General features: G+C 43.9%; 2 protein-coding genes across 2 annotated transcripts; one reads left to right on the top strand and one right to left on the bottom strand.

The window, feature by feature from the left end:
* Positions 1-6: 6 nt before the first annotated feature.
* Positions 7-11010, bottom strand: nup188 (nucleoporin 188). The gene is made up of 43 exons (XM_011604631.2): positions 10905-11010; positions 10276-10330; positions 9859-9932; positions 9699-9783; positions 9539-9619; positions 9324-9368; positions 9089-9181; positions 8868-8987; positions 8553-8764; positions 8149-8263; positions 7845-8045; positions 7669-7749; positions 7493-7585; positions 7292-7411; positions 7082-7208; positions 6835-6993; positions 6426-6552; positions 6231-6318; positions 6063-6139; positions 5863-5977; positions 5660-5780; positions 5519-5585; positions 5289-5414; positions 4946-5186; positions 4501-4707; positions 4249-4418; positions 4079-4148; positions 3924-3991; positions 3640-3835; positions 3476-3553; positions 3300-3385; positions 3051-3196; positions 2797-2972; positions 2495-2695; positions 2269-2361; positions 2003-2155; positions 1782-1919; positions 1634-1708; positions 1307-1528; positions 1087-1218; positions 940-1013; positions 722-851; positions 7-625 (listed from the first exon to the last, which is right to left on the bottom strand). Exons 1-43 carry the CDS (start codon positions 10943-10945, stop codon positions 446-448), a joined length of 5259 nt encoding a protein of 1752 aa, XP_011602933.2. The 5' UTR covers positions 10946-11010; the 3' UTR covers positions 7-445.
* A 337-nt stretch (positions 11011-11347) lies between these two features.
* dolk (dolichol kinase) lies at positions 11348-15218 on the top strand. Its single transcript, XM_003965241.3, has 2 exons — positions 11348-11470; positions 11951-15218. Exon 2 carries the CDS (start codon positions 12065-12067, stop codon positions 13634-13636), a length of 1572 nt encoding a protein of 523 aa, XP_003965290.1. The 5' UTR covers positions 11348-11470; positions 11951-12064; the 3' UTR covers positions 13637-15218.
* The last annotated feature ends 1719 nt before the right edge of the window (positions 15219-16937 follow it).

Consider the following 16937-nt stretch of genomic DNA (forward strand, 5'->3'; position numbering starts at 1 on the left):
GAAGTCCCTTTATTGTATATTTTATTGGTAAAAAGTTTGGCAGCTGCTTCAAGGTGGTATAACAGAACGAGGCAAAGGATTGAGGACAAAATTATACAAAAGCTGCTTCTCTTCTACATTTTAAGCTTACATGAACACTTTTCAAACCTGTCATCAAAACGACCTATAAAACTAGGCCTCAATCGGATAAATTGCAGTCAACGACTGTTTCTGAACAAGATCTTTAAAGATGGAGATCACTTCATTAAAAAAAAAAGTTTCATCACACAGCTTCCACTTAACTTCAACACTGAAATCACAATATTTTACATTAGCCAACACACTGGTGTTAAAAAGAACCTTTACATACCCCTTAAACACGTCACAACGTGTGCTTGCTTTTGTCATCTCCCTCCACATGGCCTTGTCAAACTGGTCAGAATCTCCCTTTAGCTGAAATGTGCATCTATCTTTGCACAAGCCTGACAAAGGCCTGAACGAGCTGGATAAAGGGCTCCTGGCCTTCAGGGGCTGCCTTCGAGCCTGGTGTGGTGGGCTTGGGCTGGGCAGAGGGAAGGAGGCTGCAAGCTGGTGATGAGGGTGAACCCCGGCGGAAGTGGCGAGACAGGCTGGACAGAAGGGTGCTCTGGGGACAGGACAACACAAAAGTGAGATTCATCTGAAGCGTAAAGCTAAAATTAGCGCAAACAAGTGTCCGATCAGGTGAAGAGTGCTGCCTCACCAGTTCAGAGCTGAGCTCCTGTTTGAGTCTCTGCTTGTCCCGAGGTACGATGGCAGGATCTTTGAGGTACCGAACAGCTTGAGAGACGAGCACGTAGAAACAGTTCTCCATGGTGAACATCAGCAATGACCTGGGAATAGAGCATTGATCGCCATTTAATGTTGCAAAAGCAGCTGATTGGAAACAGCAATTCAGGTTTTGGGAGGAAGAAAACACACTTGAGTGCCTGAATCTCCTCTGATGATGCCATTGAGGCAATGCTCAAGGACGCCGGCTCTTTCTTCTTCTCCATCTACAAGGCACAAACCAACGTCAAGGATCCGTTTTAAACATAAAGCGACTATTCGTTGATAAAATGACTCGACCTCGCTCAGCATGCTCAGGCCCACGTTGATTGTGGCCAGCAGGGTTCCAAATGAAGGGGCCACATCTGGGTCGAACGCTGGAGTGGTGAAGCTGAGCACAAACAAAGTTCTATATTCGGCCAGATCCATACACTGAGAGGCAGAGGGGGGAAATAATCAATGGTGTTATTGGGTCCTGCAGCTTGGTTGAGTTAAGGTCCTCAGACAACTACCAACAGACCTGGTCCAAGAGAATCTGGCAGCAGTCGGGAGTGAAGTGCTGCAGCGTTGCTAACGTTTTGCTCAGTATCTTCAGTAGACTGCACTGAACAGCCAGCAGAGCCTTCTGCTCAGCTTCCTCTCTTCCCGTCTCCCCTCCGCCAGCTGGCTTTTTAGAGGAGGTGTGGGGGGGCCGCTGTGCCCGAGGCAGTGGTCCAGGGGGTAATGCTTCTCCATTTTTCACCTGAACATTTCCATAATGCCACAATATAAATAACGTACAATTCCGGTGTTGCTTTAGCTTTTAGCCACCGTTTCTCCCAGCAGGGCCGACTTCAGTAAAACTGACCTGAAGATAATGATGAAGCATCTTCTTGCTGTGCAGCAGATATGTGCAGGTCTGACACAGGTAGCACAGGTTTACCTTCAAAGAGAAAGACCGGATGACTGACGGCACCGGAGGAGCTGGGCCGCCGCGCCGGCTGACCTGTGCTTACCTGGACATCATGTAGCAGCTTGGGCAGGTGAAACTGCCACTCCTTGCAGAAGTTTGAGAGCTGCAGCAGAAAACCAACCGTGTGATCCGCCTCATCTAAACACGCCAGGCTCTGCACCGTGCGCACTGCGTTCAGGCACTGCAGGAGAGAACAATCTTAGCAACGGAACACTGAAACCCTGTTGTATTATTTACCTGCGTGTATGTTAATCTGCTGTTTACCTGTAGAATGCGTTCCTGGTGTACTCCCACAAAGTCCAGCGCTTCGTTGATGAAGTTGTAGCGAAGCGTCTTGAGCAAACTCTCCATCAGGGACACGCACAGGCGGTAGACTCCTGGCCAACACGTGAAATCCTGGGACTTTCGGGCGAAATTCTGCACAGAGGTGTCCTGATTTGGTTAAATGACCTGATAATCTGCTTGGGCCTTGATCGAAAATGACTCCACACAAAGGCTAAAAATATCCCAGTAACATGAGTTGCAGTTACCTGTGACGCTCCATTTGATGAACCCTCGTACACACTCAGAAGAGGGAGGCAGATTGTTTGGGTGACTCCTGCTGATGCAACCGCTGCTGCCCCCTGCAGGACCAATGAGACACTGTCACATTCTCCTGTGTCCTGAAGCACGTTTAGCCACTCCCGTATCCCCTTCATAGCATGTTGACAACGACAACGTCCCATAAACAAAACTGATGTGTAGTTTTGAGTCTACCTGAGGTGTGCGGGCCAGTGTGAGCAGCAGGTGAAGCGCTGCCTCGGTGAAGTAAAGGTTGCGTTTGGATCTGAGGCTGAGCTCGACTGCGCTGAGGACAGAGGGAAGTACCGGAACCTTCTTCATCACAGAGACCCAGTGCTCACCATCCTCATCGGTTCGACACAGTTCCTTTGCCAAGTGCAGCGCCATAACACACACCTGATAACGGAAAAAAGTACCGCACCTCGAGTTAAAGTTACTTTAATCTGGATTTACACCATTCCTGTGGTGCAAAAAAAGAGTGAAATCAATCGGCTCACTCCGTCTCTTTGGTCTTTCTGTGAGCTGCGTGGGGAGTCCGTCTCCATGCTCTCCTCATCCTCAGGGCCATCACTTTGGTTCAGGCGACCGGTGATATCAATAAGAGTCAGGACCTCGTCTTTCACAGTCTCACACACAGACGACAGTAACTGAGGTAGCTGGGAAATGTCTCCGCCTAGTGGACAAAAGACATAAACGTAAGACTGTAAAGAGATTTTGGCTTTCAAAATCAGCCGGCAGCAGCATGTCTCACCATTGAGACCCTGAATCTGTAGCACTGAGATAAGACCAGACAGGATTTTGGTTTTGGTTCTCTCCATCATCTGCTGGTCAGCTTTTAAGACACTCTCCAGGATCAGGGAGAGAGGTGATAGAACATCGGGCGCTGTAGCAACCACACTGCAGACAGCAAGAGATCAACCTTTTAGATCACGTCAGCATGACAATGTCATACAACTCCTCGCTTCACCATTAAAAAGAACACATGAAAGCCCGTTCAGACCTTCTCCACTGCTTGAGGAGGACGAGGAGGAGGGTGGCCATCACGGACCCAAGGCGCAGACAAGGCGCAGACCTGGGTGTCGTCAGCTGAGGAAACAACGGGTTTAAATATGGAAGAAAAGTGAACCAAGACTGACAATTATACTGTACCACAGTGTCATGGTTGGGAGGACTTACAGCAGCTTTGGTCCCATCCAGGACATCCATAAAAAGCTTCAGTTTGGTGGAGTCGTCCGTTAGGTGCATCACATCTGACTGAAAACACAGGATAGAAACACAATGCATCTCCCAGACACGAGGACCATCGATGCCTCAACTCTGCAGTCTGTGCTGTGACATACGTGGGTGGTGGAGAGGATCAGCAGCGTCCGCCATGCAGAGATCAACATCTGGGTCTCTGTGAAGTAACAGATACCCTCTTCCTCCAGCTCCACCACATGACACACCAGAGACTTCACATACTGGGACCAGTACTCGTATCGCCGGGCGGTAGAAAACCTCTGCAATCCCTCCTTTAAAGGCTGCTCCAAAGCACCGCTGCAACGACAGACTTGGTTATGAAACTCGAGATGGGATGTGTAAGTGAAAGAAACGAGCCGACGGGTGGTTTGGACCGGGGAATTACCTGACCACGTAGTAGATCTCCAGGCCGATGATTTTCATGACAAAGGCACACGTCTCCAGGACACAAGGCTGAAGATAAGAGACGAACACGAGTCTTAATTATTTGTCCGTTAGTTGCAGAAAGAAATCATTTCCTGACTGTTCAAAGCAATGTACCTCTGTGGTATCTGATGGTGGAGTGAGGGTTCCAAAGAGAGGCGTCGTTAAGTTTTCCCAAAACCTCTCTCTATATATCAACAACAGCATAGTCCATTAATCTTATTGTCAACAACAGGTGAACAAATACTTATGGGATGAACTCGCTCTTTTTCCGAGGACGTGCTTACTTTTTCCGCAGGACCGAGATCGCACTATCTCTGCGATCCTGCCAGAGTGCAAGCAGGAAGGACAGAGCGGCTCGGTGGAGCAGAGGGGGGCACCAGTACTTCCCCTGCTGTTTAGAGTCAATCAGCTCCAACACCACATGTAAACAGCTCCACTCACCAAGCAGAAATGCCTAAAAAGTTCAAAAATAATCACACACCTTTGAATACGAAGCAACACTTCTATGCCACACCGAGGATGTAACAGGCTGTTACCTTGGACCCTTCGCTGCCATCTTTAACTTCCAGGTTGAGGAAAAGCTCAATAAGGCCAGGCTGGGTTTCTACGGCAACAGTGAGGAACTCCAGGATCATAACCTTGATCCTCATGTCTTCGGTCTTACTCTGCAGCCGAGTTAGGAATGCATCCCTGATGGCTGCAGCGTCGCTACCCAGGCAGGCGTAAACCGACATGGGAGCCACCTACAACACAAATGTCAGCGATGTTAGTCAACAAAAATAATGATGGCCCAAAATGATCACAGCACAAAGCTTCACAGGTAGTGGACGGATTGGTAACGCGGTCATTAATGTTACCCTGAAGCAACATGATGCATTAAAATATTCCACGTGGTTATGGTTATTTACAGATGCCCTGGAAAGAGTCATTTGGAGCTCTTGGTAAATAAAATAAACCATATATTAAGAAGGACTTTCTTACGGTTGCAAGTCTTTTAAGCAGCTGGATTGCCAGACGAGGTAGTGCCGGGTCGTGTTTATGGTATATATACTTGGCCAAGACGGCGATGAGATTGTTGCCATGGCCGCCGTGTTGTGTCAGAGCTTGCTCCAGTGGGGACGCCACATCGGATGGCGGCTTCAGGCGGATAACATTGTTGGTAACCGAGAAAGCCAGTTTGACAGTCTGGATCAAGATCTGACCAGGACCTTCAGAAAAAGAGCTAGGCAGGGCAACCATGGAGAAAACAGTGCGATTAATAATCACTTAAAAAACAAGTACTAAATATTTGGAAGAGAAAACAAAGTCATGAGCACATGTTCACCTGCTGGGCTGGGCAGCCAAGACCACGTCTATGGTGTCCACTCCCACTCCCATGATATTAACCACCGCTTGGCCAGCCTCTGTGTTTGCCAGGCTGTAGATGCACAGTGACTGCAGGGTGGGGGTGCTGCATGAAGCAACAGTTTCAGAGATATCATTCGATGTGTCAGACGAGTGGCAGTATCCGTTACCGTGACACTAAAACCAATAACAGATGCAGATGATTGTTACCTGCCCTGATCCTCCCCCTCTGAGCTCAGATTGAGAATGGCATGGATGAGCTCCAAAATAAGACAACCTGTCGTAACAAAACATTTCATACTTACTTCCAATTCCAGAACTTCAACTATTTATCTATTTCTTTTTTTTTACCGATTCTCTCTCTGACTCCGTACGTGTTGTAACGCCACTTATGGTATGTAGGCAACATTTCCTTCAACACCAACAGCACACAGGGAATGAGTCCTTTGTTCTGAGTGCTGCCTAACTGACCCTGAAATGCATCAACATGGAGGGGGAAAAAGGTTACTCTGGACCAGATGAGATGCAGGTCAACTCTAAGGGCAAAACCTCACCTTCACTAGAGTTTTGATGAGGGAAAGGAAGGCGATGGTTATGGCATATTCTCCTCTGGGCTGCTCGATCTGGACCAGCAGGTTACCGTAGTTGCCTGCCTTCATCCCCTCAGCACTACAACAATAGTGTACCCAACACAATTTAGCACCCGTACTCAACCCAAAGGGGTGTAAACACATTAGAGAATTTTTTTTTTTACCTTGCACATTGTGCCAAGCTGCTCAAAGGAATAGAGGAGAAGGGAAGGAAACCCGTGTGATGTAGACTGGACCAGACCTGAAGGTAACAACAGAGCCACAACATGTATACACATAACATTTACTTTGAAAACCTGAACTCTTTCTACTCCACAGCACACAGCAGCTACCTTCACTGGCATCCTGGCAGCCAAACTGGAGAGACAGTTGACACAGGAGGCGATCACATCCACAGGAGGGTTAAGGACTGATGTCAACCTGTAGATTAAAATTCACAAACCACAAAATTCTTTGTTGGTTTCCAGGCAAGAACATAAAGATGGCAAAGCTGAAGAGGGCTGATGAATACAGGAAAGGCCAACTACCTCTGCAGCAACATGTAGATGCGCGACGTTAGAGGCAACAGACAATCGGAGATGGTCCAATCGCTACTTATGATTTTATTGACCAGATCCAGGATGGGTTTCACACGTGCACAGTGCACTATGACATCTTGGATAAATGTAGGAACACAGTTATATTCAGACACTGAGTGGAAATGCCTTTTACAACAATAAAACAAATATTAAATGATGACAATGAATATAAAACAGAAGCCAACTTTAACCCAATTCATGAATTCAAACGCGTACATGTAAAAATTAAATTACTAACAAACTGAAAGTTGGTTTCAATCTTCATGTGATACCATCTATAACCCAAATGTGATACTACAGTGGAATTGGTTAATTCTTTCCCACACAGTGAAAATAAATGGAGTAAACAGTTGTGTACCTGCAGTCGAGACAACATGAAGCAACATCTCCACCTCACAGGTGAAGAGAGTCCAGGAGCTGTAAGAGAACTCCCAGCGAACCACATAACCCTGCTCGCCTCCGATTATCACTTGGCCCTGCACACCCTGAGGCATCCAGAGATTAGTCTGCCCCGCACCTGGGGGATCACATGGAAGCATTATGCATTGTACCAATATTCATCAAATATTCATGATTTAGGGAAATGGAGGAACATAAAAACTAACCAAGAGGGTAAAGGAGCTTTGGCGTCTGACTCCTCCAGACAGTCTCATCATCCCTAGAGATAATATCAGCCGACTTGTGTTTGTAAACTTGAGTATAGAAAGACATCTTATCCAAAAAATTGTACACCTGCAAAAACAAAAACAAAAGTTTGACTACTTAAATGAAGCAGAGCTGATGTGTGTGTATAACAGTGCATTTGTGAAATCGACCTTTTTAACGGTTGATTTGTTTGAAACAAGAGCAGTAAGAAGCTGCAGGAGTGGTCCGATCTTATGGGGGAACATTCCCACTGCACTGTCCAGGATCATTCCCAATCCCATGTTTGGTTTCTGTAAATCAGGATGCAAGTTTAAATAAAAATAAAAATAAAGTACATCTTTTGAAACTGTTTCTCAATCTCTCCCACTCACCATTTCCCAAAAGATTTCAGTCAAACTGGGCGCAGACAGAACTTCACAAGCAGCATCGATCAGATTGGAACTCTGCGTTGCTGCACCGTCAGTCTGTCAAAGAAATTACAAATGTAAAGTTCACAATGCCCAGAAGCATATAGGAGAGTGCACCAGTCACATTTGTAATTATATACCTGAAGGCTCTCCTCTTCAAAAGAAATGATCACAAATGAAAGCAGCCCGTAGATACACACCTTTGCTGTGCTTGCTGTACACTAAAGAGAAAGTGGCAGAAAAGCTTTTAAGTGAGAAAGGCAATGCAGCTGAAAACAATCCTTTCGATGTAAACATCTTCTTTTTATCCTCTTACGTTATTCCCCGAGACTCTGAGGCTCTTCAGCATGGTTGAAATGTACTTGAACACACCCAGCTGCAGAGCTGTGTTGCCTATCCTCCTGACCACAGGGCTGGACTCCTCCAGCTGCAGAGTGTGCCTGAGTAGGACCCAAGCGAGCAGGACTGGGCCATGATGAGGAATGTCACCCAATGTCAGCAGCAACCGATCCATCTCCTAGTGTAAACAACATGATCAATATTATATACAAGCACTACAAGTTTTAAATCCCAATTTAATAACTGTATATTAAAAAAAAAAAAAAAAAATCAGGTCAAACCTTGATAATGTCTGGAGCGGTAGAGAACTGATGCTGTTCAGTGCAATCTTCCAGCGCACACTTGTGCAAAAAATCTATGTCAATGCCTTCAACCAGGATGAGAGAACTCATATATCTGTGAGGAACATGAATTTATGAGTATGGTCAGCAAAGCAAATAGGAAATCTATATAAATAAGTGAAAATGAGACATGATGCTACAAAGAACTAACTATATTCTCAAATGTCAACTGAAGCAAAACATTGGTTTAGATTAGACTTTCTGCAAAATCTATCTTTACATAAAAATTTGGGCAATCGAAGTAATATTCCTTTATTTTAACTCACAATTGTACTCACTAGAGAAGAGCTGATTTTACTATACCAAACGACACGAACTCAAAGACGCTCATACACGACTCTTACCCAATGCGATCCACCAACACGTCCATGCTTTTGTCTACAAGGTGCCTGTTGGTTTGACGTAAACCGAAGCCTTGTTCTTTAAACATTTTGGTGAAACCGAGGAGGTCTGAAGGGCTCATTTCAAAGTAAGCGAAATACAGAAAGATGATCTCCAGGAGCAGAGACTGTTCTCTCAGACACTGGCGAAACCACAGCGACACCTGCTTCTCGGTCTTGGAATAATACAAACAAATGCATTTGTTCATTTTGTGAAGTTCTTTAGAGTTAGGACAATAATTACCGTAGCAATTAAACATCTAAATCAAATGATCTCACCATGAGGCTGCCATGAGTTTCCCATGATGGTGCTTCGGCATTAAAAAGCTTTTTAAATTGCAACTGGTAGTTGATCACCAGGTCCTTCTCCAGTTTGTTAATGCAGTTACAGTACTCAGCCTGGAAATAAAAACCCTCCGTGAGTTGCTACGTGATTCAACTATTTTCAGTTTATAAATGTAAAACAAGGAATTCCGAATTCAAAAGCTGCCACAGCTCACCCTGTAGGCATGTCGCTCATCCTGAAAATACGTCAGCAATAGCAGGACACATCGCAGAAGACAGATGCGCTCGTCATAGTAATAGTCTGCTATCTGTGAACAAAACCATAGAAATGATGCTAATTGCATCCAACGTGAAGCCTCAATGAGACATAAACTGTCACACAGAGGCGAGTGTAGAAGAGTGTAAATGAATATAAATGGAACAGTAGGAATTGTAGAGCTCTGGACTGACCTTAAGAAGTAATGCCTGGCTTTGTCGCTCATCCTTGAGAACAACCTATATGAAAATCTGTGTTAGCTACAACAATCAGCTCTTCGAGTAACATGTTACATTCTAGTAAGATGTAACTGAAAAAATACACAATGCAATATGAGAATCTTTCAGAAAATATTCTGAAATAATAAAGGAAATAAATTAGAAAATGGAATCATAAAAGGAGTAAATACCTTTAAGGAATCACGTGTTCCTCGGTAGTCTTCCTGCAGGTAGCACTGTAAAAGCTGCACGCTCTGTAGCTCATCAAGACCCTGTAACGTGAATATAGTATAAAATCATTACCTTCAGCAGCACAAAAGGAAGACAATATTGATGTTTTGGACTACCTACCAATAGTTTACTAATCCTTAAACCAAAATCCTTCAGCGGTTGTGCAATATCTTTGTTTTCTTTGACCTTTGCAGCAGACGATGAGCTTCAACAAGCAATATGGTTACCATTTTACAAAGATATAGAGGACTTGTAATGTTACAACCAGCCTGTGACCTACCAGGGGGGCTTGTAATAATTAAGGCCTTCATGTAGTCTGTCCCAGTGCCTATCAAGCTCTGCCTCAATCTGAGCCTGAGTTCAACGACATTGAATAATCAATAAAAAAGGGGAAATCAAATTTAGGAAGGTTCCATCACAATAATAGGATTGTTTTTAATAATTTAAGAATTCTGTGCAATAATTAAATCAATGCACTCTTGCAAGTGAACAACAGATTGGTGGCTGAATTAACTGAGGGAGGATTTGGAATTTGGATTTACAGATCCCAACTTAACATTTCACTGATAATAACATGAATCAAAGCACTTAGAATAAAACCTGATCCTCTCTCAGGAATTTAAGCAGCAGGCTGTTCCGTGTCATTGTTCAACACTTGCCAAAGAGTACATGAAACAGTAGTTGTGATGCATCTTACCGGTTCTCTTAATGCAGATCTCCCTGCTAGTATGGTCCACAGCTCTCTACAGCTTCTATAAATATAAATAAATAACAATAAGTGACACTAATGAAGAGGTCTCGCTGCCACGTCTGGCTGCAAACAACCAGCATTAACATTTAACTGCACATCAGTTGTGACATTTCATATGTGTCTGGTTATACTGGCAAATATCGGTCCTAGCTTAGTCAGTTTGATATTTTAATTAACCCATCTTGGAGCTAAACCGCCCTATTCTCTCGTATTTGATTATTTTGGTTGGCTCTCATCCGCTTACCACATCTCCAAAAGACGAAGATGTAACAGTATTGCAACCAGAAAGAGAAAGGACCGATCGTAGTGCTGCTAAAGATAATTTAATATAATCCGATTGCTGACATGCGGCTGACACACCATGCCGATAAAAAAGCCATTCAAAACTTGTGCGCTATAGCATGTGCTAAATTAGCTTAGCGGTGGGGTAAGACCTCGACAGACACACCGGCAGATGTCTAATTGCCAATAAAAGTTTAGAAACAACCAAATTATTACAAGCATTTGTATGTTTGTAATATTTTGCGCAGTTAGATGATAAACACCCTAACTTAATTTCGTTGTTATATGCCTACCTGATACTCAGCTCCGATTCCGCCATCTTCGTTCCCGCCATGTGATTCGTTGTTGTACTATGTCGTCACCGGTGTCGCGTTAACTTTCTTCTTCGTTGGTTATCCGTTTAATTTTGCACTGCCACCCCTTGGCGATAGAAGAAAAAGCACAACGGGGATTGCATTTCTGGCCCAAACAATATCAAACATATTCTAGAAATTGAAATAAATTCTGTGTTGCCACTTAATCCATCCTCCAATGGTATGATTATTTAATTCCTGCATATGTTCTTTTTAAAAAAAATCTTATACATAAGTAAGAAAACGATCTTGTTAAATCTGTGGGGTTTCCAACAAAGTAATGAAATGACACATTATGATGCCCTTAAAAAATGATTTTAAAATATATAGTACATTATTAACGTCATAAACATTAGCCACGCCCTTACGTTCACGTTACATCCGCACCACGTGACTTCGCTATCAAATATGGCCCCCTCCTTTTAGGCGTGAGAGGAGCCGACTGACAAAGAGAAATCTGCCTCAAAGAAAGAGCATTACCTATCCGTTTGAACTGACATTGTATGGTACGTACGGTTTCCTTTGTCAACACGAATTTTATTTAAATTCTGTGTGCAGTTTCGTATCTTTTGCTGGTCTGGTAACTCAGAAGATTCAGCTATATTTACAATTAGCTTGATACTGACCGTCGTTCCAGCATCCTTGATTTAAAGAGGGAGCATTAATACATTACATATTGCCATTTTTTTCCCGTTTTTCCTGCATTGTTATTTCGGGACGTGGGAAATATATTTTTTAAACATTCCACTAACAAGTTATTTGGGAAATATGGCCAACCATTTACCCTACAGGGACAAAAGGTTGCAGTTTATATATATTTAACCTATGCGTGTCTGTGTGCGGCTGTGCTGATTTTATACCTATTCTTAATGTTCGGTATAGTCATATTCATAAGATTAGTAGATGGAGCAAGCTTCAATAACGTTTACATTTTATTCTTTGACCACGCTCGCTGATTTATTGTCTCCTTTTTTTTATACCCTCAGCAAAAAATGCCTGCCAAACGATGAAGCATTCCAAAGAAAGAAACTAACAGAGCAAGGCCGTCATCGTTCAAGACCATCTGTTTCTTCTTCCCTGCAAGCCTCCAGCCAGTGGCAATGGAGATTAATCCAGTCTTTGTAGAGTCCGCTATAGTTTTTGCCATTGTGGGGTGGGTCCACATGGTGCTGTGGAACCAGCATTCCTGGTGCAGCATTGCACTCTTCATCCAGGCTTTCTACGTTCAGCACAAATGGGATCGTTTGCTCAAGTCGGGGGGTGCCGTGTTCCAGTTCCGTCCAGCAGCAAACAGTGGCATCGTCCCAGCCTCCATGGTGATGCCTTTGCTGGGCTTGGTGCTGAGACTAAGGTGCTCTGAATCAGGGAACGTTTACCTCGAGCGCTTCTCCATGGTCATCACCATCACCGGCATGATGCTGGCACTGTTCCTCTCCCTGATCGCCTTAGGCATTACAAGACCTGTACCCACCAACACTTGTGTGATTGCAGGCATGGCCGCCAGTGCAATTCTGTACATGACGAAACAGACGTTAACGGTGTCTGAGGTCATCGAAGTCTTAGAGGTGTTGTTGATCTTCGTCTATCTCAGCCTGATCGTGCTTTTCCTGCTGCCTCGCTGCTTCACACCCGGAGAAGCCCTTCTCATCATCGGTGGAATCAGTTTCATTGTCAACCAGCTTATCAAGCGCTCACTGAACTTGACAGAGGTCAAAGGCGATCCAATAAATTATTTCCTGCCGGTCGTGGTAGTAGGCTCGTTGTTGCTGGGCGTGTTCTTTGCTCTGCTGTTTTGCTTCATGGAATCAGAGACCTGGGTGTCATCTGTTTTTTTCCACATCATGACAGCCGTTCTCAGTCTGGGAATTCTGTTGCCATGGCTATCCCTGTTCATCGGCAGGCATCCCATCATGTGGCTACTGGACTTTGTCACATTCACTGACAGAAGGCTCTCTCTGCTGGCATACTGGGTGTTTCTGGTGGTCCTGGCCACCTGTGTTGTGTTACACCAGAACTATCAACGTCAGTCTGGGTCCAAGAAACACCAAGCCTCGACTGTAGTCCGGAAGTACTTCCATCTAATTGTGGTGGCCACCTATGTTCCAGGTCTCATATACGACCGGCACCTGCTCCATGTGGCCTCTGTTGGCTGCTTGGCAGTCTTTTTGTTCCTGGAGTACGTGCGCTACTTTCGGATCAGGCCACTGGGTCAGGTGCTCAGACAGGTTCTTACATTGTTCCTGGATGAGCGGGACTCTGGGCCTCTTATCCTGACCCACATTTACCTCCTTTTGGGCATGTCTCTTCCCATATGGCTGTTCCCTGGACCATGTGCCCCAAAAGGAATACTTCCTGGTGCCGGTGGGCTGATACCATATGCAGGTGTCCTGGCTGTCGGGGTAGGAGATACTGTGGCATCTGTGTTTGGCAGCACCATGGGAGAGATTCGTTGGCCCGGTACTAAGAAAACCATTGAGGGGACTGCAACATCTGTGTTTGCACAGATTATTGCTGTGGCCATCTTTCTAATCTTTGATACTGGCATCAATCTGAACTCCAGCTACTCCTGGATTGTTGGTTCTATCACTCTGGTGGCAATGCTAGAAGCTTACACCTTCCAAATAGACAACCTCCTCCTCCCACTTTACCTCTTTATCCTGCTGTTGCTTTGACCAGCAGACTGTTGGCACAATCAGAAATGGATGATTTTGTCTGTCAGCTCAATCTGGAGATAAGAATGCCGTAGAGAGCACTGCAGCACTGTGCAGATACTCAATGCAGACACGACATTCAGATAACTGTTTCCACATCTATCTATTTTTTTCTTTCATTCAACCACCACTTTAATTAAGTTGGGAAATATTCCGAAAAACACCTCAACACTCGTTATCTTTAAGTGATTTTGAGTTCTTGACCTTTGACACTAATAAATCCTGAATCACATAACGAAGGTACTAACAAGGATCACAACTGCGAAAAATGTTATTCCTAATAAGTCACATTTGGATACAGAGTGTGTTGTCTTATCCAGGAGGGACATTTTGTTTTAATCTAATACGATAATAGGTGCTGTGGATGGAAACATTTACATCACCACTATTTCTTCTTGCAATAAGGCAAAAGGAAATCATTGACTCTGCATGTTCAGATGTGGTCATGTACACATTATGCATTATATTTCATATTTGAATGTGATTTCTTCAAAGTAAACAATACAGATTTGTTTGTGAATCCTACGATCCCTGACATTTTGAGTTATTATTGTTTGTATTTGGGCCAAGCATGAGTGCTTAATTGCACCCACATTATTTGCATTATCAGATAATACGAAATGTCCCCAGGCTTTCTCTTTAGAATCTGAAGTGTATTCTCTGCAAGGATCCATTGACATTTAATGTTTGCAAAAAGATATTGCTGTTTTGCCATAATCCAACAAGAATGGTTTTGTTTAGAAATGGTTTTTGCAATGCTTTTTTCATCCAGATATGTAATAATGCATGTTGTGGGCTTCAGACAGGAATGGTGCAATGATTTTCTTCATAATGCAAGGATGTCAAGAGCGGTAACATTAAGATAAATAGGATTAAACTAAAGTTGACTTGTTTCTAGAAAAGGCTGATTGTGCAAAACGGAACATTTGTACTGCATGTAAAAAGTTTGGACTTCTCAGTTTATCAGTGGCTTCTCATAATGCAGAGGAAATTCTATATACCATCAACGTGATACGAGTAACTCTGGTCTGATCACCCCCAGCTGGATCACTTGGCTGGAGGTGGATGAAAATTAACCCACACACCCGATCACCTCACCCCAGGATAAATCACTGGTGATGCGTTCAAGTGCTTTGAAAAAATGAATTCGACAGGGCTGGTTAGTTATTCTGACCTTATGGTAGGACCATTTCTATAGAATGTGGCAAGAAAAATGCTGATTTCCTGATGTCTTTGTAATTCTGCATATTATTATACTGTATACAGTATAATACAGTATCCTGTGATTTGTTCTACTTCCTATTTAGTTATTGTAAAACTTTCAACATTTTACAATTCAAAACATTTTTATCTTTTTCACATTCTTCCACTTCTAAGTTTTTGGATGTAAATCAAGCATTGATGCCCGGTCAGGGGTGCATTCAGGTGTTTTCCTATCAACAACAAGCATTACTGATTCACCACTGTCAACGAAGGTAATATAACTAATGTGTACATATCTTAATATGAAAAAAGGCTTTGAATAAACCAAAAATCTCAACTCGTACAAAAAACCAAACCTTTTATTATGTGGGAAGTGTGTTGTGTTTACTATCACAGTAAACTTCCTTCATGTCCTGGGACAGATGTCTAAAACTGAATTATTGGAACGTACAGTTTATTCATGGTGTGGGGAAGCTTTGCTGCGGGGGGACCTCGCCGGGTCACCCTCACAATGACGGCTGCGTCCATGGACTGGCCTTTCATAGTTTCCTCAGTGCTCAGAAGGGATCATAGAGGAGTGCGTCTGTCTGGAGGGCTGAAGGCATCGGCCGCTATCAAGAGGATTCCTTCAGTAGCCAATTTTTAGGCCTAATCTTGGATGGAGTTCTCAGACGCCGATGTCCCACACATTTGATGGGATGTAAAGGATTCTGTGTTCCCCTCATCAGTTTCCCCTGGGTCTGGGGGCTCTGATAGGTCAGAGTCCCACTTGTTGAACTGCACCTCCTCGTCTACCTCAGTGGTGATGGAGGAACAAGCGCTTCTGGTTGAGTTTTCCAGCGGGGTCACGTGAGCATTTTCAACTGTCGGGTTTGCTTTTTCCAGCTCTTTTTCCATCTGCTTGGTCTTATAAATCTCCACCTGCAGTAACTTGATGTACTTCTTTTCCCTCTTAGTGAAAGTGGAGACTGTAGCAGAGAGCTTCTGCTCCAATCGCTTCCTGATGTTCTCGTTGTTCTTCTTTATCCTCATCAAACGCGCAATCTTTTTCTCCTGAGCTCTGATTTTAGATTGATACTTTGTTTCCAAGTTGTCCAGATTAGGATCTATCTTCCGGTTGTCGAGGTAAATACTTTTAAGAGTAGCGACTTTGTGCTTGAGCTCTTTGGGTTCCGTAATGATCGACGTGCAGGCCTGCAGGTCCTCCTCGAACCTCCTGATGTAGGTCTGCAGTTGTTGGCACTGCGTCTGTAGCTGCTTGCTGTTAGCCTTTTCGGTGTCGATGAGGATTTTGGACTGGTCCAGTTTTTCCATCAGAACCGTGTTGTGGCAAATGAGCTTGTGCATCTGCGGATTGATGTTTTTGTTTTTTTTCAAACTGTGCCTCCTTTCAATCTCTTTCATAATGTTCCTGTATTCTTCAGCAAACGCTTTGTTTTCTTGAAGTTGGACCGTTAAACTTTCTCTCTCTTCATTGGACCTGATCAAATCCGCTTTGAGTGTTCTGATGACTTCTTTCTGTTCTTCCACAGTCATCTGTAGCCTGTTCTGCTTCTCTGTGCTTTTATACTCCAAATCCTCCACCTTCCCTTGTAAATTTTCCATCTCTTCTTCAAGTCTCCCAAAGTTATTTTGCAGAGAGTTGAGTTGCATTTCCTTTTCTACGCTTAGTTCCCGAAAAGCACAATTTGTGGCTTTGACTTGAAACTGCAGCTGATCTCGCTCTTGCTGTAACGTTTCAAAGGCCAACTCCGGGCTCCTCTGGCCTTCTAGCTTTTCCTGGGATGGGCTTCTTTCCTGAGCCTTGCTCACCAACTTTAGCAACACTTGCCTCAGCTGCTGAAAGTGTTGCTTCGCGTTAGCTATAATCAGACGGCCCCGTCTGATTTCATTTTCCGATAATCTCGGACATTCAAAACCCTCATTTTTCTCCGTGGCTTTTTTGTTTTTGTCCGTTCTCTTCTGATTGATTTTCTGACAAGGCAGATTTCTTTGAGGCCTGCGATTTTCTGCACTCATGTTGAACTTTGTATGTGAATTTAAAACCAGATAAACACTA

This window comes from Takifugu rubripes, chromosome 6 (assembly GCF_901000725.2).
Source record: "Takifugu rubripes chromosome 6, fTakRub1.2, whole genome shotgun sequence".
Classification (NCBI taxonomy): Eukaryota; Metazoa; Chordata; class Actinopteri; order Tetraodontiformes; family Tetraodontidae; genus Takifugu; species Takifugu rubripes.